The sequence below is a fragment of the Nuphar pumila genome, chromosome 4, assembly GCF_984573655.1.
Source record: "Nuphar pumila chromosome 4, dmNupPumi1.hap1.1, whole genome shotgun sequence".
NCBI lineage: Eukaryota > Viridiplantae > Streptophyta > Magnoliopsida > Nymphaeales > Nymphaeaceae > Nuphar > Nuphar pumila.
Window position 1 is genome coordinate 12,911,418 of NC_143252.1, and position 27,862 is coordinate 12,939,279.

Below are 27,862 nucleotides of genomic sequence, written 5' to 3' on the forward strand. Positions count from 1 at the left end.
TTCAAGTCATTGGGCCAGCGTGAATGGAACAAAAATCTCGTGCCATTGCTGATGTGAAATGTAGGAGTAATAGATGGATGATCAGATGATGGAATGAATGTAACGTGAATGGAATGAAATGCACATAAACGAAAGGGAGACACAGGTACAGAAGGTAGATAAACTTTAGATATACAGCAAATGAACGTTAATGATGGATTTAAGCAGAAATACACAGAGATGAAAACACATATATGATGCCATGATTAATATGAAACAGAGGAATCATACATCACTCAGAAATCAGGATGAATATGAGAAATTAAAATGTTGACGAAGATCAAAATATAATGACCAATGAAAACAGAAAAATCAAATTCCGAGAACAAAGATAATAACATGAATGGGAAATAAAAAATTCTTAGAAAAATCGAAATGAAAGCAAAGTCGATGATAGGATGAGGATCCAAATGAACCACATAGGATGATTGAACTTGATAGCATAAGCAAAACAACGATAAATTCGCAGATCAACAAAACAAACGAAGCACAAAATGTTGGAACATGACTGTTCCTTTTGCTGTAGCACAAGAAGTTGTTGAGATTGCTATAGGCAACTCAACACCTCCGATGGTGCGTTAATGGGGCCAAAACTAAAAATCAAGAAGAAGACCAAAAAACCAAAGGGGAAAAAGTAAAATAAATGCAGAGATAAAATTGAAATTCAGAACCCGGATGAATCGGCGATGCCATTGCGAGGCATCGTCGGTCATTAGTATGTAAGGAAAGATATTAAATGAAAACCGAAAATCCATTGTGAATTTAAAACAGAAATAAACACTGGAAATTAAAATGTAGATGAAAAATTATATGTAAACAGACAATGAAGGTGAAAATAGAAGAAATTGAACTCTAAACATGCGTTAAAACTCTACAAAAATCAAAGAAACTTAGAGAAAAGTGACGAAAGGGAGGAGTTCTTACCTTGCTTGCAGGGATTTTGAAGGAGGGGGGAGGGCTTCCTTCAGTAGCTGAGAGGAGAAACAGGGAACCAGCGGAAGAGAGGTGGTTATATGCAATGGAAGGGTCGAAGATGGATGATCTTCATCGACTCCCCTGCGGTCTCTTTTATAACGAGAGACCATTGAGGAGCCTTACAGATCAGATTTCTAATTTTTAAAAAATTTCAAAATAGTGGTTTTCTATATTTTTGAAATTTTCAAAAAGGGGGTTCCTTTGCAAGTTCTTTTCAAAAAGGGGTGGTTTAAAGCCATTTTTTTGGTTTTTCTTTTCCTATTTTTATTTTTTGTTCTTTTTCTTTATGTTTTCTATATTTTTTTGATCAAAACTGACTTAATTATTCAGAAAATGGAAGTTAGAAGCAAAAAAAGATTTTTTATAAATTTTGAAAAATTTGGGGTGTTCACACTAAGTTTACTAATGGCCAAGAAAATCTAGAAAGACTTATTGGTTCAGGATTCCCTGAATGATGCAAATAATGAGTCTGCCATTGACTCACGGAAGGAGTCATTGGGCAGCACACTCACTTGATTATCATTATTGCCAGCCATTAGTTCAGGGATATTACCAGATCAAGGATGAATTTGATGTGATCAAGATGCAATGCAGTAGGGAGGACGTCTCAACTTGAGAATGAACCATCACTGTTTTGAACTAGGCAGACAGTGAGAATTGAACCGTCGATGAATGCTATGCAGAGGATGACGTAGGCACAAGGATTAGTCCCGCTCTCTGATATCATATTAAACGAGAATAGTGGTTGAAAACATGAATGACGATTTTGGTGAAGATGAGAATATCATTCCCGTTGGAAACTCCAACCTTTTAAAAGGAGATACCATCCGATAAAGATAGAATCCTAACTCACCTAACTTTCCATCTGATGTGGTAACAAATTGGGTTGTCACATCAGCATTTGAGATACCTATACTACTACATTAGAACGAGGTTATCGTTAAGACGAGGTTACATGATTTAAATGGCCATTTTATCGAATATACAACAACCCTTGTTTACACATCAGGATTATTGCAGTAATATATATATATATATATATATATATATATATATATATATATATATATATATAGAGAGAGAGAGAGAGAGAGAGAGAGAGAGAGAGAGAGAGAGAGAGAGACTAGGCGGCAAATGCTGAGAGGGATCTAAGAGGCTGGAGTCTGCCGGAGGTAAACTAGTGGAGCTCAAGCAATCAAGGAGGGACCGAGATCTGCCTCAAGAATCATGCTTGGCCCTTATCAACGGCTTAAAAAATTAGCAATTTGTCCCCCTTTTTCTGCCATAACACTTATATATACCACTGGGGGCTCTGCTTGTCTGGTAGGAGCAGCTAGTGCACGTTACCTTGTGACGGGATGTTGCAAGTTCAAATCCCAATGGTATTGTTTTATAACTGATAAGGGTCGGCCTAACCCCAGCTTGCCTTTCAAAACAAACCACAGGGCATACAAGCAGCACATGGAGGTGATAATCAAAAGCAGCGAAGGAAGAAGAACACAGCCTTTTGGCAGCATCATGTTGAATTGAATTGTGGATAACAACGTGAGGCTATTATTAACCACTTAACCCCCAACTCCCTGTCACCTTTTTATGATGGGACCCACAAGAATAGCCACCAAAAGCATCTCCTTTTCAATGGACACTGAGGATGCTGGGCCCTACCATTAGTTAGAAGTTAGAACGACTTTAAGCCCTGTGACTCAGTCCAGACGTACTGGGCACGGGCCAACACCCAAACGCTACAGTTTAAAGCAAGAAGTTGCAAACCTTGAGGCTCTCAAGACAACACGAGAACCTGATAATCTTTCCTCAAATAATTTATTGCTCATTGCTTTGTTCTTAATATATGGACTGCCAAACAGCTGAGCAATTCCTTTTGCTCATTAAACTTCAATGGCATGGCACTGATTGATTCCACAGAGAGAATTCAATATATATATATATATATATATATATATATATATATATATATATATATATATATATATATATATATATATATATATATATATATATATATATATATAATTGAACATATTAGGCCCCATTTCTTGTTCTGCCCCCATAGGTTTTAAGTGTTTTATGACAGATACAAATCGTTAGATGTATTTTAGCATTTTTTATTTAGTGGGAAACAACTCTTGGATCATGTTTTTTCAATAAAAAAATATGTTTTTCTGAGCCAGGAAAAATTGGTACCTTCGTAGCCATTGATTTTAGATCACTGAATCCAAAAGCCTGTTCTCACTAAACAAAACCTATAGATCACATCTACGATATTAGATGTGAGAAAAATACCAAAAACTACTGTTTTTGAAGAAGCCTAATGAGACCTAATAAAAAAGAAGGCCTAAAAAATGCATTACTCATATAAAGAGAGAGAGAGAGAGAGAGAGAGAGAGAGAGAGAGAGTATATCAATCACAAATTTGGACCACGGAATAATGTGATGGTACACTTGTTTGTACGATTTTGGCCACCATGTACTTGTCAAACCTTTTATCTAGTGGTAGCAGGAAAATTGCTATATCTCCTCGTCTTTGTTGACGATGAAGTTGAAAAGCTCTTTTAAGTCCAATTTATCTTGAAATTTCTGGCAACAGACAACGAACTATATATATATATATATATATATATATATATATATATATAGAGAGAGAGAGAGAGAGAGAGAGAGAGTAGTAGCTGCTAACCAGGCTTTCAAAGGGGGTTTCTATTTTTTCTTAAATTTGACTATACAGATGCATTGTACATGCATGATTTTATAAGAATCGACTCTTGGATCATGTCCTTTTGATACACAGGTAAGTTTTTATAAAGTTAAAAAAAAAATCGACAGCTTAAGAATTTCTTAAATATTCAAGGCTTAAAAGAACAATTTTTTCAAAAAAAAAAAAAATGATCAAAGTGTTGTTTACTAGTAAATAGACTGAGCCAAACACATAAGGATTTAAGTAATTCATGGGAAAAACCCTTCGAAAGCCCGATTAACTCGCCAGTTAGCAGCTACCAACTTATATATATATATATATATATATATATATATATATATATATATATATATATATATATATATATATATATATATATATATATATATAAATTGGAGAGAGAGAAAGATATGGCACCCTTTTGTTCGTACGAGATTGGCCGGCAAGAAGTTATCTAACCCTTTATCTACTGGTAGGAGGGAAATAGTCCATCACCTCGTGATAAAAGTTTTTTTGTTTTTGGAAACTAGGGAGTTGTTAATTAAAATTAACTTGAAATTTCTGAAAGCAATCGCCGAATTCAGTCCTTCAATGTATGGAATAGAAGCGATGCCTTACTGCTTAAATGGCACTCTTGTTAAAGGGTATGATATTAAAAAAAAAAAAGAATAAAAAGAAAAAGAAAACTGGAGGGAATCATTGTTTGTGCTCATCATTCAAACTTGTTACAACTCCAAGGAATTTTTGTGGATGATAATGCACCAACAAAAAATGCTATTCTTTTCCACTAACAAATAAAATAAAAGGGGGTACGCCTCCATATCTTTTATATTGTGCCAAAAGCAAACCGACGCGTGAAATTCTTTTGCAATTATATTTTGACAGGAATTGCAGGTGATACTTTAACACACTTTCGGCACCTTTAAACAAATGGTTGCACAGATGAAAAGAAATTTATGTGACTTGGTTAATTATTTTTTATTTCATTGATGAATTTTCATTTTCAACAACCATAAGGAGCCCAGCAAACAAATAGACTAAGGCCTAGTTTAATAAAGAGAGAGGATCAGGTTAGAGGCACCTTGGATGCCGTTCATCTTAAAAATGAACGACACCCATCAAACAGTGAACAAGACTCATTGTGAGCTCTTCATTTTAAACCATTCAGATGCCGTCCATCCCAAGCATGAAGGACATCCGGGAAAAATTTGGGACCCATCCAAGTGATGGGCATCGATCTCTTCTTACATGTTTGAATGTCGTTCATCTTCAGATCAACACTATGACCTGATCCTATCTCTTTAATATAAATGTATCTGCTCTGAGGATTGAATTTGGCATGAGGCCCTTGTCAAATCCATGTTTTACGTGAATAGAGGATCTCTAGTCCGTGGATCCGAGATCCAATACCTTTGGATTTGGATAAACTATTCTCAGATCCAAGGATAGGATTTGACATAGGGCCCACACCAAATTTTTAACAACGAAAACGCTGAGCCCAACATTGTCAATATCGTATCGGACAGTGAATCGTTACAATTCAGCTGATGAATCGTCTGATTCCAATTCAGAGCTGAATCGGACTGAATAGGACAACTATTTTTTATTTAAAAAAGCACGAATAAGCCCTGTACTGTATCGAACCGATACGATAAGAATGGGTTGATTCAGGCTGATTCGCATCGATACTAACAACACTGGCTTAGAATTATATTTTCATTCACGTTGTTTTAGAATTTGAGATTTGTTATGGTACTGTAAATTTGGAGACCTTCTAAGATTTAAAATCGCTGAGGATTTAATATCCATGACATTTAGATTGGACCCTAAGATTTATGGCATGATATGGGAAGGTCGCACTTTCAAGCCACAAAAAATAAAGAGTAAGAATATTAATTTCCCAGACCTAAGGGGTTTAGCATAGTGGGATTGGGCCTAGACTGTTTGACAGGTAGTCTAGGTTCAAATTCCATGGGTGTCACCCCACCGCGTAAGCCGAAGCTTGGTGACTCCTTGGGGTTGAGGGGTAAGCCCTCGGAGTTTTATGCTGATATGGACAGAGACCGTAAGTACAGCAGGCAGAGCCAGCGCTGCTAGATCTTTGCGCCTGGGGGCGGTTTCTCTGAGTACAAATAAAAAAAAGAATATTAATTTTCCACTTCTTGGTGATAGTTTGAGTAACAAGTTTTCTAGTCATGTAGATGACAGTACTCATGGGGACTGAACCTTGCAGCTGGAGACTTAGAATGAGTTAATTTAGTTAACGGCATCCAACTTTGTGAAGGCAATTACTAATTTGGAATATCTTGGTGTACATGAATCAATTTTAAAAAGAGGAAACCACATATCTACCATTACTTTACTACTATTTATGAGGTTATTCAGATCTGACGACTGGGTCATGTCACAACATGAACAGGAATTTTTATGCCTAAAAAATCAATGCCAACCCACAAATTTTTTAAATTTTAAGCTCAAAATATCATGTTTCTTCACCTAAAAACATAATCCAAAGTGTTGATTCCTAGTTGGATCATGATGCTTACATCTGTGGGGTTAATTAGATTATTAAAAACATTTCAAAAATTATGCATTTTATACTCTGTTTGTACAAACTATCGTGAGGGCTAAGGTATATAAGGAGGTTTATGACAAGTTGGATACCAAAGAAGGCGAGAAGGATATTTATAGGCTTGCAAAAATGAGAGATAAGAAATCAAGGGATTTGGGTATAGTTAGATGTATCAAAGATGAAACACAAAGGGTTTTAGTCAAAGATGAGGAGATTAAAGAGAGATGGAAAGATTATTTTGATAAGCTATTTAATGATAGTCATACTCAAGATCTTGAAGACTTCTCCATTCCTTTTCATGAGATAAATCGTGACTTCATGCACAAGATTCAAAAGAAAGAAATTGCAGAGGCTTTGAAGAAAATGAAATCAAGAAGTGCAGTTGGCCCAGATGGTATACCTATCGAGGCATGGAAATGCTTGGGAGAGAAAGGTTTAGAATGGTTGACAAATCTTTTTAACTTGATTTGGCGAACAAATAAGATGTCTAATGAGTGGAGGAAGAGTACTTTGATGCCTTTATATAAGAATAAGGGTGATATACAAGATTGCACAAACTATCGTGGTATAAAACTCATGAGTCATACTATGAAACTTTGGGAGAGGGTGATTGAGTCTAGGTTGAGGAAGGTTGTCATGATATCGGAGAATCAATTTGGTTTTATGCCTGGAAGATCAACTATGGAAGCTATGCATCTTCTTAGACAACTTATTGAAAGATATAGAGAGAGGAACAAAGATTTGCATATGGTTTTTATTGATTTAGAGAAGGCATACGATAGAGTACCTAGGGACGTTCTCTGGTGGACAATGATGAAGAAAGGTGTTTCTCTCAAGTACATTAGTATAATTAAAGATATGTATGAAGGAGTAATAACCAATGTCCGCACTTGTGGAGGGGTGACAACCAATTTTCCGATAACGGTTGGGTTACATCAAGGATCTGCTTTAAGCCCTTTTCTATTTGCGATAGTGATGGATGAGCTTACGAGATCAATTCAAGAAAATGTACCGTGGTGTATGTTGTTTGCTGATGATATTGTTTTGATTGATGAGTCTAGAGCTGGGGTTAATGCTAAGTTAGAATTATGGAGACAGACATTGGAAGCTAGAGGTTTTAAGTTGAGTAAGAGAAAGACTGAATATATGGAATGTCAGTTTAGTAAGCAACAAAGTAGTGATGGAAGTGTAGTGAAATTTGGTGAGCAAGAAATACCGGTGAATGATTATTTCAAATATTTGGGATCCATCATTCAAAAGTATGGAGAAATTGATGGAGATGTAAATCATAGGATAAAGGTTGGGTGGATGAAATGGAAAAGTGCAACTGGAGTGTTGTGCGATCGTAGAATGCCATTGCGGTTGAAGGAAAAGTTTTATAGGACGACTATTAGGCCCACTTTACTATATGGTACGGAATGTTGGGCTGCCAAGAGACATCATATTCAAAAAATGAGTGTAGCTGAGATGCGAATGCTTAGATGGATGTGTGGAAATACAATAAAAGATAAGATTCGGAACGAGGAGATACGTAAGAAGGTAGGTGTTGCACTCATTGAAAATAAGATGCGAGAGAATCGTTTATGGTGGTTTGGATATATTCGGCGAAGGCCTAATGATGCTCGAGTTAGAAGGTTGGAGAAATGGGAAAATATATTAGTTAAACGAGGTCGGGGTAGGCCTAGGAAGACTTGGATGGAGATGATAGGAAATGATATGAATGCTTTGAACCTCACCGAGGACATGACATTGGATAGAAATGATTGGAGGAAACGGATTCATGTGGAAGACCCAAAATGAATTTCTTTTTTTGGTTCATATCGCTGACCCCAATTGTTTTGGGATGAAGGCGTAGTTGTTGTTGTTGTTTGTATACTCTGTTTGTACAAGACATTATATATATATATATATATATATATATATATATATATATATATATATATATATATATATATATATATATATATATATATATATATATATATATATATATATGTATGTGTGTGTGTGTGCATGCACAAATGTTAAATAGGGTTTTTAGGCTTTTCTGTTTTTATTTTTAAATTCTAACCATACAGGTGTGACCTACATCTTGAAGCATTCAATTTTGAAAAATATACAGTTCAAAATCATTGTAAATTTTAGAGGCTCTAAGTATCATTTATTCACTGAAAATACATGATCTGAGAGATCATTGCTCATTCTTAGTAAATTGATACGTCTACCGGGTCGGAATCGCCAAAAAAAAAAAACAGTGAAAAAGCGGAAAGACTCATTTAGCACGTTTCACTTAGCATGTTTGGAATACTCAAATGACCACACAAGGAGCAGCCTGCTCGTGCCTTGGATGAGCAGCTCGTACACGTACGTAACCCTGTCCCCATCAAAACTAGCTTCTTCAACATATAGAAAATCAGTTCTCTCATGTTTGTCCATAGAGAGTAACACCTTGTGGAAAAAAGTGTGTAGATTAGCACCCGCACGTTCCTTCTGCAATGGGCTCCTATTCCTGATTTTCATCTCCGATTCATTCCCTGTTTCATGTCCTTCGTTCTCGGTCCAAATGGAGCGAGGCTGGGTGGAGCCGCATTTCTCCAGTTCTTCCACTGTTGTCGCCTTCCGCTGTTAGAGAAAATGAGAGAAATGAGGGTAAGTGAAGCTTGTTAGAGGAAGGAAAGTAAGAAAAGAGAGATTCCAGAAAGAGTTTTAGGTTAGGGTTAGGAATATATATACATGATTTTATAATATATCGGTATAATAATAATTTTCTTAATGGAGATCGGAGATGTGGCTGGGGCAAGAGTATGTCCATCCCAGCCTCCATCTTGGCACGGGCTTTGATTTTAACCTCCATCCCTGATCCAAATGGAAAGAGGAGGGGCAGGGTTCCATTTTTCCCCGGTCCACTGCCATCTCTATAATAATGTGGTTCAGAGTATAGCCATCCGTGTGAAATAGGACATGATATTTTAGAAACTAAAGAGGCCCTGCTTGCAAGGAAATGCTACTATAGTGCTTTGTAAAGTTCATCCGTAAAGTGCTTTTTCGAATTTCAAAATGTAATGGGGCAGGTTGAGTGGTTGTTTACCTACGATCAGAACCCTCCATCTCAATGATGCACCACAACAGTGTTATCATTCTGCTACAGCACCATGAGAAAACGTATACGATCCATCCTCCACTAGTGCTTGAATAGCAGCAGTTCGATTCCAATTAATTAGTCATACTTTATGCCCTTCATTTCATTACCAACCAATTTGGAAAGAGACGGCATCTCTCTCTCTCTCTCTCTCTCTCTCTCTCTCTCTCTCTCTCTCTCTCTCTCTATATATATATATATATATATATATATATATAGGCTCATGCGACCCAAACTCGCCTCAAATGAGGCAGAATTGGCAAAGCAGGTTATATGTTCCCCCAAAACACGCAAGTGCGTGTTCTCGGGTCTGAATGAGTGCCACGTATGTAAGCACGTGAGGCTTGTTTTCTCGTGTGTGTCGATATCACTTAGCATCAGAGTTCGGTGCGTTTGCAAAGACTTAAGTACCCTTTCCCGCCATTAGCGTCATAAAACTATGTTTCTAGTAAAGGACAAAAAGTCCTTCCTTAAGGAGTAAACTCCTCAGCTTTAACAGGAGCTCCTCGCAATATGTCACCATAAACGTTTCAGATCACCCTTTGACAATGCATCATCTGCTATAACAGGAGTTTCAATTGACGACACACCCTTTGTCGTCGTCTGTTGTCGTTGGATTACCCTTTGCCGTCGTTGGAGCACCATTTATCGTCGTCGTCATCTATTATCGTCAAAGAACCTTTTGTCGTTGTCTGTTCGTGAGAAATAGTTGAACTACCAGAGAAATCAATATTTTGTCTATTGTTCATCATGATACCAAAGTGCAAGCGTCGAACTGAGTAGATAGAGAATAGTGATTTACAGCAGAGATAATGGTGGCAACATCGAACTGAGTAGAGTAGCAATTTATAATATAAATCAGATAAGAGAGTAGCAATTTATAGTAAAAATCAGATAAGAGAATAACGATTTACAGTAGAAATCAGATAAGAGAGTAACGTTTTACAGTAAAAATCAGATTAAAGAGTAGCGTTTTAGAGTAAAAATCATATTAGAGAGTAGCGATTTATAGTACAAATCAGATAAGCGAGTAGCGATTTACAGTAGAAATCAAATCTGCGAGTAGCGATTTATAGTAGAAATTAGATAAGAGAGTAGCGATTTACAGTAGAAATCAGATAAGAGAGTAACAATTTATAGTATAAATCAGATCAGAGAGTAACGATTTACAGTAAAAATTATATAAGAGAGTAGCATTTTACAGTAGAAATCAGATTAGAGAGTAGCGATTTACAGTAGAAATCAAATCAGAGAGTAGCGATTTACACTACAAATCAGATTTTTACTGTAAATCGCTACTCTCTTATCTGATTTCTACTGTAAATCGTTATTCTCTGATTTGATTTCTACTATAAATCGCTACTCTTTGATTTGATTTTTACTGTAAATTGCTACTCTCTGATTTGATTTCTACTGTAAATCGCTACTCTCTTATATGATTTCTACTATAAATCGCTATTTTCAACAGAGAGAGGGTAAAAAAAATCACTGCCGTCTAGAGAAAAATCTTATTGCTCTTTTCAATAGTTATAAGAGACAAAGAAAATAAAGAATTTATACAAGGCAAGGATAACAACCCTAAACCTAAACAAGTCTGGTCTGATCCATAAGAAATCGAGTCTCAAACATAAACCCTCGGACCCCTCCTTTTGTAAGGAAAAAAACTGTGAATCAAGCTCCACAACTCATCAGGCAGGAACGAGAAGGCGGCAATGTGTTGTAACACAAGATAAAAACAAAAGCGAAACGTGCAAATCTATTTACGGGGAGCGAGAGGACATTTATCCAACGCATATCTATGTTACGGGAGAACATTTTTGTCAAAAGCATATCTATATTTTTTATATGTTATTTTATTATAAAGTCATCGTGGGCAACATTGGCATATGAATTATCACGGGTCCCAAGATATTTCTCCGTACACACAGAAACACGCAAATTTGTGTTTCGGGAAGAACACACAGTTTGAATTGGCCTTTTATTTTATTTTATTTTTATTTTTTGTAAATTTTCTATTTTTTAAAAATAAAATTGACTGATTCAGCTAGATTTGATTCAAACTCGGCTGATTCTTTAAATTGTTTTGAAAATCGATTCATGCTTGAAACCGGTATTTTCATTAATGTGCTCCACAGTTTTGAGTTCTTTTCTACTCATCTCCTATGCCACCCCCCATCTTTATACTCTTCTAAAATCTTATGATGCAAGTTTTATTGATCAAATCTGACCTTATATCAGCATGGTCAATTTAATACGAATCAAGTCTTGGATCGTGTCTTTTCAATGAAAAAATTGCTTATTTAAATCACAAAATTTTGTATTTTGTCAACTGTTGTTTTTTTAACCGCCAAAAAATTCATTCACAAAAAGGATTTTGGCTATGTTGATCGTTACTAAATGAATGATGTAGATCACGGAGTCTGATTTGATCAAGATACTGGAATCTATGAAATCCCAATGATGGGTGTGAAGATAGGATGACATAGGGGATGAGTGGAACCCATTTGGGTTTAAATAGCAACGTAGATGTAAGAGCACAGGCCGTCAACTGACTTTGAGTACACAAGGCCCATTGCCCACGTGAAAGTTGTATAATTAGTGAGCTGCCTTGTTTTGACATATATCAAAAGAAGGATCATGGACCAATACCTGTGAGGTCTTGATCACAAACAAGTGGCTTAATTATTCACTACTTTTTTTTTCTGGTTCTTGATTCTTGATTTGGCCCGGCCCTACCAATAATTGGCTTTGACAGCTTTATTGCTTTGTGAGGTGCATTAATCACATCTTTTGGTCAATGATTTGTTCTTTAAACCTCTTTAATCTTTACTGAATCATCGAATCCCACATCTCATCCCTTTTCCAATGCGTAATTCGGTAATTTACAGAACTGTGTTGGTGGGGGAAGGAAAAAAAATGCAGCTTAACTCTCTCTCGACAATCTGTGCAAAGCATAATGATAACCATGTACCAATCATACAACAAAGAAAAGAAACTGAAAATTCTTCTGTTTCTTTCTGCAATTTTGCAGATGAAAGAAAAAAGAAAAAGTTATATAATATCCACAATCGAAACTAAATTCTAACGAGAGGAAAAAACGGGCCCCCACCCAATAGAGAAAAAAAAAACAAAGACCACTTTGTCGAAATCTATAGATCTAAGAAGGAAGAGAGGCGTTTAACATCACAAGTCTTCTGATATGCTCTCAAGATGAGGGCGCCAGATCCCTACTCTCCCTCTCCTTCTGCTCAACGAACACTTCCTCTCTGAGAGGATCTCTGTGAGGTATTGATCATGAGAAGACGCCTTGAAATTTTCTATGGTAGACTTGATATCCAACGATGGTTCGTCATCATGAGACGTTTTCTTCTTCTTTGTCGTTCCTTTAGCACACGTTTTCTGACCAGAGGGAGAAGAAGAGATGGGGATCAGGAAGTAGATGTGGCCGCGCTTCAGTTGAGCGTCGGGAGGCAAGATGATGATGCGGATGCCCTCGGGGCAGTGCTTTCTGAGGACGTGCTTGGGGTTGGCTTTCATGACCTCCCCCGCTGATATCGAACCGCTGACCTCCTCCACGTGCCCGTTGGAATGAACGATCCGGATCACGTCGAGGGCGCCGCATGGAAGGATGCAAGAGATGCAGCACCTCAGGCTGTTGCCCATCTTTCTTTCTCTGTATCTTCTATAATTGCTCAGTTTAGTTCCTCTCTCTTCCTCTCGGGAAGGTTATACGGAGGGGAAGAGGAGGAGGAGGAGGAGGAGGAGGAGGAAGAAGAAGAAGGAGGGGGAGAGAAGAAGTGAAGGATGATTGTGGGAGGGGAGTGTGGTGATGATGGAATTTGTATAGCCATCAGAAAACGACACTAACTCTTCCTCACCAGCAACGAATGGAGTTAGGTGATTGGGAAGCACCTGAGCTGGAGTAGCTGATAAATGCGTCTCGTTGTTCCTCTAAATTTCGAAGATGCCATTTCTCTTTTTAGATCTTCTTACCGTTTTCCCAATTCCTTTTTCTACTGCATGAAATTCATCCTAACCAGAGAGAGAGAGAGAGAGAGAGAGAGAGATGCTGAGCTGCTCCTAGTTCGGGTTAGGGGTGGCAATTTCTGACATGACCCGCCAACCCGCTTCTTAGCCGAGTTCGGGTTTGACTTAAACGGGTTCATGTTGTAAATGGGTTAACCCGCCTAACCCGTTTATTAAATGGGATCGGGTTCATGTTAGGGGTATGCCAACCCATTTAATAAACGGGTTAGGCGGGTTGGGTCAACCCATTTACCCAAACCCGACCCACCAACCCGCCCGCTAACCCGTAAACTTTTCAATGTAAAACCCTAAACCCACCCCGCTAACGCGCCAACCCGTTTATTAAACGGGTTAATCGTGTTGTGTCGGGTTACCCGTTTAATAAATGGGTTGGGTTCGTGTTTGCCACAGCCGACCCGTTTAATAAACGGGTCAGGTTCGTGTTGAGGTAAGTTGACCCGCCAACCCGACCCGATTGCCACCCATAGTTCGGGTCACAAAGAACTTGTTCAAACTTGTAAAATAGGCTTAACAAGCTGAATATGAACAACGAGCATTTGACCACTCTGAGGCTCCAGGGCTTGTCTGGCAGGAGTAGTTAGTGCATGCCACATTGTGTTGGGGTAGTTGCAAGTTTGAATCTCAATGGTACGGTAGTAGTCTGCCTAACCCCAGCTTTCTTTGTCAAGAAAAAACAATAGGTAGTTAAGAATTTATGCATATTTATACATATTTTTGTGTAATTCTATTTTCCTAAACTTTAAAACAATGTATCTTTTTTATAAAAAATAATGTATTTTTTTTTTGTGAACAAACTTATGTATTGTTCATGTTGGACTAGGCAGGATGCGAATGGATAGGATTCGATTGGGACTTATTAGAATCCACTACATTATTTCAAAATATGGATCAGAACATAGTATTCAAACGTGCCTCAATTCACAACTGATGTGATCGTAAAGATAGCTGGATATATATTGAAATGGTGGACCCGGACCCAGAGCGAGTTGGGGTATAGAGCCATAAGTGCTGGGGGCGATGTGGGTTGTGCTTGTACAGTGCATAGAGCAGGGCAGTTGGTCAGATCTAGTATGGATCTTATCTGGACAATACCTGGAATCATTGGTTACCTCATCCTGGATCCCTGGGAAATTAATTAAGAGAATCAATTAAGTTATGACCCTTGTGAGTAGGGTTGACAAGGGGTTGGGTTTGGTATGGACCCAGGTGGAACCAGACTTGAACATGATTTTCGGGTATGGTATTGGGTTCAGACCCGGGTCTAATCGAGTTCACTATAAGAAAATTATATCCGGACCGGATAAAAACTACATGAACCAGACCATACCCAGTAAAACCATAATTTTATCATTTTTACATTGAAAATTTGTGGGTCTTAATCAAAACTCGGGTCGGGTCCGGGTCTGGTATAAAATTTCACAAACAAAACCGGGGTCCATGTATTAATTGAACCTTCGGGTCGGGTCCCGGTCTGGTATAAAATTTCACAAACAAATTAAACCGGGTCCATGTATTAATTGAACCTTCGGGTCCGGTCCCGGGTCTTCTTATTTATCACCATACCCGGACCAATTAAGACTGCACGGTGGGCTCTGGCTTCGCCTGCTCAAAAGTGGCTCCAAGGTCCAAACTTGTTCTCCATTAGAAATTACCACTCTAGTCACTGTCGATGTGTGCCAAATAGACTACTCTAATGGTAGGACGAACTGTTAAAAATAACATAAGATCTCTGAATGAAGGGGCAAGGCCTTAATGAAAGCAGAAACAAGGGGCTTTCGTTTATATGAGAAAGGTGCCTATGTTTATTCTCTGTTGCTTGAGGAATCAAAAGATAGTTATATATATATATATATATATTTTTAGAGGTGGTGCACGCTAGGAGGAAGCTTCATCGCACGGGTGTTTTGGGGACACGGACGATTCCCTCAGAGAGGGATGGCGACGACGTGGGGATGCTGTCCTATAGGAAGGAGGGAGGATGATGCACCAGCCACGTGGTGCAAGCTCATCTCAAAATTATCGTTAATAATACTAACGAGAGAGGGCTCCTCACCGAGGTCAGATCAAGTGATATCTCAAAACACAAAAGATTTGCGTTTTGAAATCACCACCATCCATTCTGTAACGATGACCTTTATGGTGGGTCCCACTGTTTTGTCCAGTGAATGGTGGTGATCTCTGTAACAAAATATGGCTAAATTTATAAAAAATCTCGCAATAATATCGCCAGAAATTGCCTGAAAGTTTAAAATGGCAATTTCTGGCAAGATTTTCAAACAGTGACAAATATCATGATATTTAATTACTGTTTTAGCAGATATTTATTGTGAGATTTTTATTTTTAAATGTGTTTTATTTACATTTTCTTATAAAAATTATTATTTTTTAATTTATTTTTTATTACAAAGATTTTGCAGAAAAAAAATGCAAGATTTATGAAAATTTTCAAAATCTCCCCAGTTTTTGCCATTTTAAACTTTTGTCACTATGGTGGTGATGAAGGCTTTGGACGACTGTGATTCCAAAACACCAACAAAAAAAAAAATTGTGTTTGGGACATATCACCATGATCTGACCTCATCACCGGCCCCCGTTCTTGCAGGGTGGGGGGTGACTATTTTATTGGCTTACAGTATGGATTATGGGTCAGCAATCACGCTGAGTCCAACTGGCTTTGTGCACTAAAGAATGCGTTATATTTGTCCCCATTCTCTCTCTCTCTCTTGGATCGTACCTCTTAGGTACTGAAGTTGGGTGGGCTTGATTCCATCTTCCCGGAAGGCCCTACCCCTTGCTTCCGTACGTTGAGAATGTATAGTAAGAGAGGGTGAGCTGCCGTAGGAGAGACCACCGTTTTGTAAGGAAGTTGGATTTGGCAAAATAGTCGGTGCGTTTAAAATGATGGCTGGAATGGGTTGGATTCTAATCAATCCATATCCGAATTGAGTAGATACGGAAGCATGTAAATGGTTCGGATTCAGAACAACCAAAAACTGCAAAACCTCCATCCTAGATCAGGCCCATTTGCATCCCTAGAAGTTGGCTTCTATAATTTTGCAGAAAATCAACAATATTTACTTGTATGAAAGTACCTAAAGAAAGATGATTTGATTTTTGAATTAAACAGGTCTGGATTCTTACACAAACAATGTAAACCATGAGTTATGAACCGATCCATTTGAAGCTTTCACTAAGGCTCTGTTTGGGAACCTGTGTTAGGAGGGCGATGGATAAGTGTATTTTTACCACATCTTTACAAGGATGTAATTGAAACCTAGAGATGGAAAGGGATTTGCTTTGCCAAATTTCCTCCTATTCCAAATGCCAAAACCAAACAGTGGAAATCGACGAGGATTCCTTTGAACTCTCATCACCACTTGCAACACTGCCTCCCAAACAGAGCCTTAAGGTGTGTTTGAATATCATGAATCTTTGAACGAGATCCATGGACACGACGATCAGGGGCATGCATATCATAATGCAAAAACCCCTCGGATCCTTAGGTGCAAGGAAGTGTTCGGACCGGAGATCCTCGGTCTCAGGTCTAGATCTTTGAGGATCTCAAGTCCAAGTGCATCAAAAGCATTCTTAATCGATATAGTCATATGGCTTGGAGGAGTAAGCTTGAAGTTTGGGTCGTTTTGATGGTGTTGGTATCAGAATTTTTTTCAATAAATGGAGGTCCCCACCTAATCCTTATTCTTTCTTCCAAGGTACTAATCTAACAAACTTTTTGTATTTGTAAGTACTTTATGTCTGAAAATTTTGATGTATATCCACAACAGTGATGTTTTTCATCGTAGAATCTTTCCACCAACTGGCATAATTTTCCAAGTCATTATGAAAGGTTACATTGTCTCATTTGGTAAGATTACTTTTAGTTGCCTTTGGTAAAAAAGCCTCGCATGTTACAATGATCGGGCTTGACATGGTTTACTTAGAAAAAATTTGGACGCAAACATCCCTTGAATTTGAAAATATATTTTCAAAGGCTATCTTATACCCAAAAGGGACATGTTTTCAAAATATCACCTATTTTGCAAGTATCGTGTTTTTATCATGAAAATAAGTTGATAAAATGGAAAAGGGACTACTGGGCAGTGCTCCAATCCCTGCCGTCCATCTTCGTAGGGAAAGTCGACCGACTCCACCAGATCGTCACCATCGTCTCTGAGGCCGTGAAGCAATCATTGCTCCACTTCCCACCCTGGCGGAAGCCCAAGTACATGCATGCCAAATGGCTCTCCCCCTACGAGCGACCGAAGTCGAGCCAGGGCGAAGAGGAGAAGAAGCTTGCTACCACCATCGTCGTGAAACTCTCCGACCTCTCTACCACCAGATTTTTCGACGAGTTTAAGTTGCACTTTAGCGACAATCTCGGCCAGAGAAAGGATGCCACCGGTGGTGCTGGTCAAATGAGGGTGGTGGTGACGGAGTGGACGCCGCCGACGATCAAGCCGAAGAGTGACCACAAGGAAGGCAAGATCGTTGCCGGATTAGCCTTCGTTCTCCGAGAGAAACCCTAAATCCCTAATCAAGTATTCAAAAGAAAAAAGGACCCAAAGGGAAATGGGTAAAAGGGTTGGCGGGTCAGGTTCCGGTAAATGGGTTGACACACCCACCTAACCCGTTTATTAAACGGGTCAAACAGGTTGGCGGGTTGGCATACCCCTAACACGAACCCGACCCGTTTAATAAACGTGTTAGGCAGGTTGACCCGTTTACGACACGAACCCGTTTAAGCCGAACTTGAACCCGCCTAAGAAGCGGGTTCGCGGGTCGTGTCAGAAATTGCCACCCCTAATAGTGATATGAAGGTAGAAAAGGGGAAGGGAGAAGATCATTCAATGAAGGAAGAAGTGCATGCTCCCATGAAAAGGTTGCAGCTGGTCACAAGGTCCAGTGTTTGTGGACACTTTCTAAATCTATTGATATGTATGCATTAGTAGATCAATTATTTATTGATGTATATAGTTGTCAGTAGTATATTACAATGAATAAATTTTAATATTATATTCAATTATTAAGTTATGATATGTGAGTGTTTATGAAGCTTGTTTGTAAGATAACCCATGACATTTAGCAATTCATGATCATGTATTCACTGATTGATGTGTGTGCAATAGTGGATCCATTATTTGTTGATGTGTGTAGTTATAATTAGTATACTATAATGAATCAATTTTAAAGTTTATTCAGTGATAAGTGAGTGTGTATGAAACAAGTTTGTAAAAAAGCTAGTTAAATATTGCAATTCATGACATGTATTCAATTATTAATGTATATGCAATAGCAGGTCAATTATTCGTTTATGTGTGTAATTGTAACTAGTATACTACAATTAATCATTTCTAATGTCCATTCAAAGATTAATGTGTGATATATGATTGATTTTATAAAAAATCTATAGTCATTGTCGGATTTAAAACCACAAATAACATAAAATCCTCAGACATTGACATGTATGTTCTATTAGTTTCAAAACATGAGTGGTTTGTAAAGCTATTAGATGAGTAAAAGGATTGACTGAATCAAATGCACTTTTGACGATTTTTGCAGGTTGCACCATGAACTATTGGTAATAGTCTTGTAGATTCAATGATGCTGTTTTAGAATCACTACCAACACTTTTCAATTCTCCAGATTTGAGCTCACGATCACCTTAAAAGATATGACACACATCATATGATTAACATGTCATGGAGAGCTAGTAAGGTTTGAAAACTTAAGTATGATGTGAAGTTTTATTGGGATTAATCAACAATGCATTTAAAGGTAATAGAGGTGTGATGTACACGGTAAATTTTATAGGGATTAGCTTTTAGAGTGTTCAATTATGATACATAAGTGGGTTTTTATAAGGTTTGAAAAATCAACGTTTTAAAATCATTATAAATTTTTGAGATTTCAAATATCATTTTTTCATCGAAAACACATGATCCCGGTGTTGATTCCTATTAAATTGATTATGCCGAACACATCTATGAAGTTGAAATCATAAAAGAACAAAAAAAAAACACAAAACCCCATTTAGCATATTTGCATCACTCTCTCTCTCTCTCTCTCTATATATATATATATATATGTATATATATATATATATATACACTGCGTCACTAATAAGAAACGTGAATTAACTATTTCATTATTATGATAACATGTATATCTTATAGAAACCAATACAAAAATTATTTATTTATTAAACCAAAGTCATTTCTCATCATAAGGCTCTTGAAAACTGGGAAGCCTTGGTAAATCAACTTATTGTAGGCAAGTTACCGCATTAAAGCTGGTTGTTCATTCATCATCCCTGACATCGTTTTCCGAGGTTCATGGCCCAGACCAACAGGGGCGTAGCTAGGATTCATGTGAGGGGGGGGGGGGGGGGGCAAACAGGGGTGTAGGACAAACAAATTATTTGTGCGATAGTTGGGGGTTCGGGGCAGCGCCCCCGAAAAAAAAATTGAGATAAAATAAAAAATGGCTACAATTATTAATAAAAATCTATTTCATATGGACAAATCAAACTACTTGCTGCAGTCAGGGCTGGGCTAGGACTGAACTGGGCTAAAAAATGGATAAAAATCTATTTCATATGGAATCAGGGCTGGGCTAGGACTGGGCTTTTAAAAACAAAAAAAAAAATTAACTGTTTCGGGAGGCAGGACTGGGCTCCCCCCCTAGCTACGCGACGAAGGGATTGTCCAAAAAAACATGAGGGCCAGCACATGTGATCGCCCTTCCTATCTTTTCAATTGACAATAATTTCTCTTCTTTGAATTCTTGAACATGAAGCTTTTGGAGGCATTTGCCACAGAAATAACTTGTTTGATAGCCTATCAAAACTAAACAGCTAATTTTGATGCGTGACAGATAATTACATGGCATTAACAAGATGACACTATTCAATGTCAACAAAAGGATATGATTAAACTCCAAAGTCATATATATCCTAATCCTTTACTAGCTTTCAAGTCTCGTAGACATGCGAACAAACCGAGTAGGGCATGTTCGGAGTCAGATTTTTTATCAATGGACTGAGTTCGTGACTTGGATCATGCTTTTGTTTGACTGAACCTGGCTTGTCCCTTACCGAAACGAGCCAAACACGAGCTAGCTTGTCAAAATTCTATGTTATTACATGACATATATATATATATATATATATATATATATATATATATATATATATATATATATATATATATATGCATTCTTGTCTTTATATATTACATTTAAAATACATAAAATATATTTTATTGATACGAGATCACTCCAGCCACGCGCCTTGTATTCGGACTCAACTCATTTATGCTAAACGAACTGCTCATGGCTTGGCTTGCCATCGTGGTGAACCAAACCAAACCCATACACAAGCTGCCGGTTCGTGTACCAGCCCTACTTCTAAGTGTGCATGGTGGCAAGATGGGTATGAGATTCAATTTGGTGTGACTTGGATTTGAATCCCCCGTCCCTTTTTCTAGTTGTGAGAGATTGCTGGTCTTGCAAGGCAGGGTATGAGGTTGATCAGTCTAAGGTGGCTCCCTCCCGCCAGTCATACATGACAAAATGCAAAGCCAGTCATCTCTGACTTAGTCTTACTAAGCTGAAGGCTTTCTTCTTTTAGGTTTTTTTGCAAAATAGTCTTCACCTTATTGGCAATCTATAAAATAGTCTCTGCCTTATGAGATTTTGCAAATTGGCCCCCACCTTTTTAATAAACCTTGCAAATTAGTTCTTGAGGTTAACAGCCATTATGGTTCTACCCTAGGGATGGCAGCGGACCGGGGGAAAGCGGGGCCCCACCTCGCCCCGTTTGGACCGGGGATGAAGGGTATGAAACATGGATGGAGGCGGGGACGAAGGTTAAAATCCATCCCCGTTCGGGGATGGAGGCAGGGATGGACTTACACTTTTCCCCGCCCCGCCCCACCCCACCCCACCCCACCCCATCCCCAGTCCTTCTAAAGGATGGCAATAGACTACGGGGAAACGGGGCCCCGCCTCGCCTCATCCCCGTTTGAACCGGGGATGGAGGACATGAAACGGGGATGAAGGCGGGGTGGAGGTTAAAATCCATCCCTGTGCGGGGATGAGGGTTCTAATCTTGAGACGGGGCGGGGGTGAAGATCCTGTCCCCCGCCCCCACCCCGGTCCATTGCCATCCCTATTCTACCCTCATGGGCAGACCATTTTGCAAAAACTAAATAACATGAACTAATTTGCAAAAGGTGAGTAAAACTTAAAATCATACCATCATCAAAGACCATTTTTCAAAAAACAAATAAAGCAGGTATGATTTGCAAAAATGGAGAACACATTTCAGAGGATATAATGGTCATTTTTGTTAATATATAACCATGGTGAATGCCTAACCATGGTTAGTGTCACATGGCTATATATATTTTTTGCTTAGCCTATATGTCGCTTGAATGTCCAACACGGGTGTGCAGCAGCCTTTCGTCCATGTATTCTCCTCTAAGAACCAGCCTATGCAACCCACATACACCCTTTGGTGCAAGAAGCTTAAGTCACCCACCCTAAACAGCACACACACACACAAAAGGGGTAAGCACTCATTGGTCTATTTATTGCTTGACACTTGGTGCTACACTCCCCAATTTTTCCCTATTTCCCTTGCAAGGGTGTAAATGGATCATTATATAGGGTCTCATATACATATCTTGTACAAGCAATCTACGCCAGATGTCACTAAGCCTGTTTGGATGACATGTGCTTTTGTGTGGCAAACGATCAAACAAATCTTCAATGCGTGGTAGAGGGTCCTTATTTTTTACTGTGAGCTTGTTCAAAGCTCGATAATCCACACACATCTGCAATATGTTATCCTTTCTCTTGAACAACACCGGGGCACCAAAAGGGGCCTTCGAAGGTCAGATGTACCCTGCGTGCAGCAGTTCATCCAACTGCCGCATGAGTTTCACAAACTCTGGAGGGGTCATTCGATATGGGGCTTCGCACTAGGAGCCAACTCGATGACATGATCCATGTCTCTCTGGGGAGACAACACTTTGGGCAGTTCTGTGGTTATTACCTATGTGTATGCTTGCAACAACCCTTGCACTTGGGCAAGGACTTCGTCAATTGCCTCCCCCTCCATATCGAGTTTTTGAATAGAGGCAAGGTACGTGACCTCGCCTTTTTGCAGCCTATCCTGCAACTGCAGGCAGGAAATCATGGGCATCTCCGGAATGGCCCTACACACCAATGGGACTGAGCAGAGACAAGTCTCTTCACTTAGCACCATCAACTTTAAGTGATGATACATAATGGCCTTTGCCTACAATAGGAACTCCATGCCCAAAATGGCATCAAAGTTGTTGAAAGGCATGGCATTGAACTTGCAGAGCCCCATCCATGTGCATATTGCCACATGCAGATCTTCTGCAAGTCCGCTTGATATCGTTGGCTCTGTATTTACGTACTATAGATTTTTTTTTCTTAGCCTATGTGCGACCTGTAGGTCCAACCATGGGTGTACAATAGCCTTTTGTCCACGTATACTATGCTAAGGATCAGTCTGTGCTACCCATATAAGGCCTTTGGCGCAAGAAGCTTAAGGCACCCACCCAAACTAACCCACAACACACACAAAGGGAGGGAAAGGACTCAATAGTTTATTTATTGTTTGGCACTTAGTGCTACACTCCCCAATTTCCCCCTCTTCTCCTTATAAGGATATAAAGGGATTCTTATATAAGGTCCCATACACACATCTTGTAAAAGCAATCTATATCAGGTGGCACTATGCCTTACAACAAATGGCAACCCAACCAACTCACTTAGCCCACTGCACGTGCAGTAGTTTACATCACACACTAAGGTCACACCACCTATTTTAGCTATGAACCAGCTTTCAGCACAAACTACCCACCTTCGAGCAGCCCTATACATGTCGCCCCCAACCTGTCAACCTCAAGCTTGAGTTGTGCACACAACTTCTTTGTGTTGCTCGACCAAGTGCCTCAAACAATCATTACATACCTCTCCTTGGGTCCAATGCATGTGTGTTGCTTAGCCAACATGACCAAGTCCCATCTTAGTCTTAAGTACTTAAGCCTTGAGAGGGAAACACCATCCTTGTTGTATTTCTCTATCTTTTGAATGGAAAAAGGTCATCTCAATACGTCGCAGCGTGCTACTTCATCTCGAGCACATGACTCAGGCACTTTATTGCAGCCTGATCCTTGCTACAACTCTTTATGGGCATGCGGTCCACTGCTTTTGGAGGTATCGTGGCAATGTCCCTGTTGTCACTTGTGCACACAACTTCTTTTGTGTTGCTCGACAACGTGCCATAGGGCTGCAATGGCCACCCTGCTATTGCCTCGTTGCTGGCATGCGGCTCACCGAATTGCCATGTTTCAGTTAGCTTGATGCTTGATGTCAACCAAACTGAAGGACTATTTTGCACTAACAATGCAAAAGGCAGGGACAAATTTGTAAAATCACTAACTTATAAGCAATCTATACTCTTTTTTTAATATTGGGGGCAAAACACTGAATTTTTGGATTATTGAATAAAAAAGGAGTTTGCACTAATAGTCTGTTTAGGGACACTTGTCATGTCAATATCATTCTGGAAAAGACCTAGTTAGTATTTTCTTGATCCAAGATAGGCTCATCCTGGGTTTGACACATGGAAGACCATTGAGAACTAGGAAGGTCTTTCCTCTCCCACCGTTCCTCTCCCACCGGCGTTTTTGTTCAAGAGCTTCTTACAAGGTAGACAACTACATGGTGGTAGCTGGAGTGTCGGCATAAATGTGTCAAGTTCGGTCAGTCCTTTGATCTAGATTTAACACCTTATTTTTGCATGTGGATCTTTAAATAAGTTTTAAATTTGTAATTACATCACATTCGTTCAGGTTCATTCAGTTTAACTCCCTCGCTCTTTGATAATTAAGATTTGGGAGATGAGAGTAGAGATGAGAATAGAGATGGGAGTGGAGACGGCCCCCCATATCCCTATTTCAACTACATCAATTTAGTTGACAACTCCACTCTTAGCATCCATTTTCTTCCACACTTATTACTCCTATCGCCACTCAAAACACCAACTCCCAAATAGAACCAAGCATAAACTTTTCCCATTGAAGGACTTTTATTAATTCAAAATGTTTGTTAAGTGGCCAACTAATTTTTTGTTATTATTTTATATTTTTAATATATTTAGCCATTGTAGGGATATTAAAATATCAATGGTAGTGTGGTCATTATTTTTTATTTTTTTAGATTTAGTGTGGAGAAATCACCACTATGGTTTGGACGTCCTATGGGCTGAGAGGTGTTATGTTTTCCATGTGTGAGTCTATGTATGTTAAATGTGTTGAATTTTGGATTTGCTTTGCTCTACAACCCGTTTGGATTTGTTAGAATATTGGGATAGGAAACCCATAGCAGCCTAAGTTTCTTAATCTCACTTAAAGACTTAATCTAGTAAGAAGACTACTTTCACTTTTCAAATCATGAGAACTTGTGTAATTGTAAAAGTCCTTTTTTAATTTTGTCTTCTTTGGAGTCCTCTCTTATGTAGGAGTGTCGTACATATAGGGGTGGAGATATAATTAAAAGTAGGAGAACCTCATGTGTGTAGGTTAATTAGGTGGGATGAGCGATAGTTTTTTGGGGTGTATTTGACATTAAAGGTTTGGGTGTACCTCCTGTTTTTTTCATCATAGTGACTTTGTTGCTATTTGCTTGTAGACATAGGTTATAGACCGAACCACGTGTATCCTATATATGTTCTTTGTTATTCTTTTTATTAATGTGGTTTATTTCAATTTTGCTCATGATTTCCTAACAAATTGTCAAAACTTCATTTGGCCTTTTCAAGATGTCAAATGAAGTTTGATATTGAGAAATTTGATAGTGTCATGAGCTTCAACGTATGGTATGGTAAGTAGTGAGGATGTTTGTTGTATTGACACAATGTAGAGTGAAGAAAGCCTTGTTTTTGAAAATACAAATAAGTCGCTTATCATGATTGATGATGATTGGAACGAGCTGAATGACAAAGCCTTGACTGTTATTTAACTTTGCCTAACCAATGGTGTTCTCCGAGAAGTTCTCATGGAGAAGATGATTTCTTAACTTTAAGAAAAGTTAACATAGTTATATTTAACTAAGTCTCTTACCAATGATGTCATAATTAAGTCCTTAGTAGCATTGTACAAGCTCTGCATGGCAGAATGTACGCCTATTAAATCTCACATATGTGAATTTATGTATCATTATAGAATTGAAAACATAGATGTCAAGATTGCTTATTGCTATTGTATTTCCTATCATCCTTGTTAAAAAACTTCAAGGATACTATGATTTATAGTCGAGATTCTCTCACCATAAATGAGTTTAAAACTAAACTCATAAGTAAAGAACAAATTGATAAAGAGTTGATCATTAGTGAAGGTGGTGACCGCTCAGTTAACTTGGTTGTTAGAGAATGCACTTAGGATAGAGATGCGAATGGTAGTAAAAACAGGTTTAGGTCAAAATCTAGAAATAAGAACTTGACTTGTAACTACTATCACAAGAAAGGGCTCATCAAATCCAAGTGCTTCAAGCTCGAAAACAAGCAGCGAAAGGATGACAACAAGGATCAGAAAAAGAAAAAAATCACTGCAAAAGCTAGTATCGCTCAAGTTGATGCGAATGTCAAGTCTTTGTGGCGACTGACAATGGGATCTGATCCATTGATGAGTAGATTCTTGATTAGGTGTGCTCTTTCCACGTGTCTAAATCAAGAGTGGTTTTATTTATATGAAGTCGTTGATGGTGGATCCATGTTGGTGGGCAATAATGTATCCTGTAAAATCACTGGTAAGGGCATAATTCAAATTAAGATACATAATGGTGGTTAGAATGTTGGCAGACGTCAAGCATATTTCAAACATGAAAAGAAAAAACTTTATCTCATTAGGTACTCTTAAGAAAAACAAATGGAGGTATTCAATTGAAGGTGGTGTCATGAAGGCCCGCAGAAGTGCTCTAATTGTGATGAAGGGTAAGAAGATTGGGAGCTTATATGTGTTACAAGGCTCCATGAAAATATGCTCAGTTGCAGTCTCGTTCACTTACACAAATCTGATACTACCAAGTCATGACATAAGAAACTTGGTCATATGAGTGAGAAAGGCATGACTAAAAAAGGATTTCTTTGTGATCAAAGTACATGAAAGATAGATTTTTATGAGCACTATATTTTTGGGAAGCATAAGAGAGTCACCTTGCATTAGGGTGCACACAACTAAGGGCACCTTAGATTATATTCAGTTATGGTGACTTGTTCGGGTTGTTTCTAAAGGTAGTGCGCAATACATGCTTAATTTCATTGATGAGTTTTCTAAAAAGGTTTGAGTTTATTTCTTGAAACATAAAAGTGAGGCATTTGTTATTTTTAAGAGGTAGAAAACTTTACTTAAGAAATAATCAAGAAAATATTAAGAGATTCATTATTGATAATAGTCTTGAGTTTTGCAATAATGAGTTTATTGACTTCTACAAGAATGAAGGCATTGTTAGGCATCACACTGTTGCGATGACAATAAAACAAGATGGAATGCTAGAACACATGAATGTTGTCTAATACAAGACTAAGAAAAGAGTTCTTGGCAGAGGAGGCCTATATGGAATGTCACTTTGTCTGATCAGAAACTCCTCTTGATTACTCTAATTTGAGAAATTTGATTGTCCTGCATGTGCTCATGTTAGTAAACAAAAGTCGAATAATAATGAGATTGGTTGAGCAGACTTTTCACTTGAATCCAAATCTCAATTCATATCGGACGGATTACTTATAAAATATATGCGATTAGCTAATTGGGTATGGGTCTGGCATGTCTTTTTTCCATCCAACAATGTATCTGAGTCCAAATCCAATGAGGTCAGATTCAGTAGTGCCAAGATCCAACCGGAATCAGACACATTTATATCGCTACTATTGGGTACCCAATTCAACTACAGAAAATGATTATACTGTTTTCATAAAATGGCATGATTTTGAAAATGCCTTGCAATTTGCCAAAATCCTTCCCATGCTTAAAATTTTGATTCTGGACATTTTTATAATATTTTTACCGTTCGCTGAAGCAAACCTGCTGATCTTCACGTGAAAATACCACAATGATGTTCACCTCAAGAAGTATCACCAAGAACCAAAAAAGTTCCTTTTCTTGGTGGCAAAAAAATAAAAGAAAAATGAGAAAAGAGAGAGAGAGTTGGAGGATGTGGGGACATGTAAACCACAATTATGTTCTCTCAGTAGGAATTGCTTCTAAAACTTAAAAAGAGATGGGAAAACAGATGCAAATAGGGCCCTGGTACTTGGCTTGTAAAGTGCTCGTTCAAACTTATG

General features: G+C 38.4%; 2 protein-coding genes across 2 annotated transcripts; one reads left to right on the forward strand and one right to left on the reverse strand.

Annotated features, from left to right (window-relative positions):
• Positions 1-12,413: 12,413 nt before the first annotated feature.
• On the reverse strand, positions 12,414-13,217 carry LOC149839410 (uncharacterized). The gene has a single exon (XM_090004117.1). The coding sequence runs from the start codon at positions 13,099-13,101 to the stop codon at positions 12,622-12,624; it is 480 nt and encodes a 159-aa protein (XP_089860243.1). The 5' UTR covers positions 13,102-13,217; the 3' UTR covers positions 12,414-12,621.
• Positions 13,218-15,420: 2,203 nt separating this feature from the next.
• LOC149839411 (uncharacterized) lies at positions 15,421-18,011 on the forward strand. The gene is made up of 2 exons (XM_090004857.1): positions 15,421-15,482; positions 17,573-18,011. Exons 1-2 carry the CDS (start codon positions 15,421-15,423, stop codon positions 18,009-18,011), a joined length of 501 nt encoding a protein of 166 aa, XP_089860983.1.
• The last annotated feature ends 9,851 nt before the right edge of the window (positions 18,012-27,862 follow it).

Bases quoted from the DNA above. Each gene is read 5' to 3' on its own strand.
- LOC149839410 (XM_090004117.1), bottom strand. From the start codon at position 13,101: ATGGGCAACAGCCTGAGGTGCTGCATCTCTTGCATCCTTCCATGCGGC.
- LOC149839411 (XM_090004857.1), top strand. From the start codon at position 15,421: ATGGCGACGACGTGGGGATGCTGTCCTATAGGAAGGAGGGAGGATGAT. The intron at 15,483-17,572 runs GTGCAAGCTCAT...AAAATGGAAAAG, and splicing joins GATGATGCACCAGCCACGTG to GGACTACTGGGCAGTGCTCC.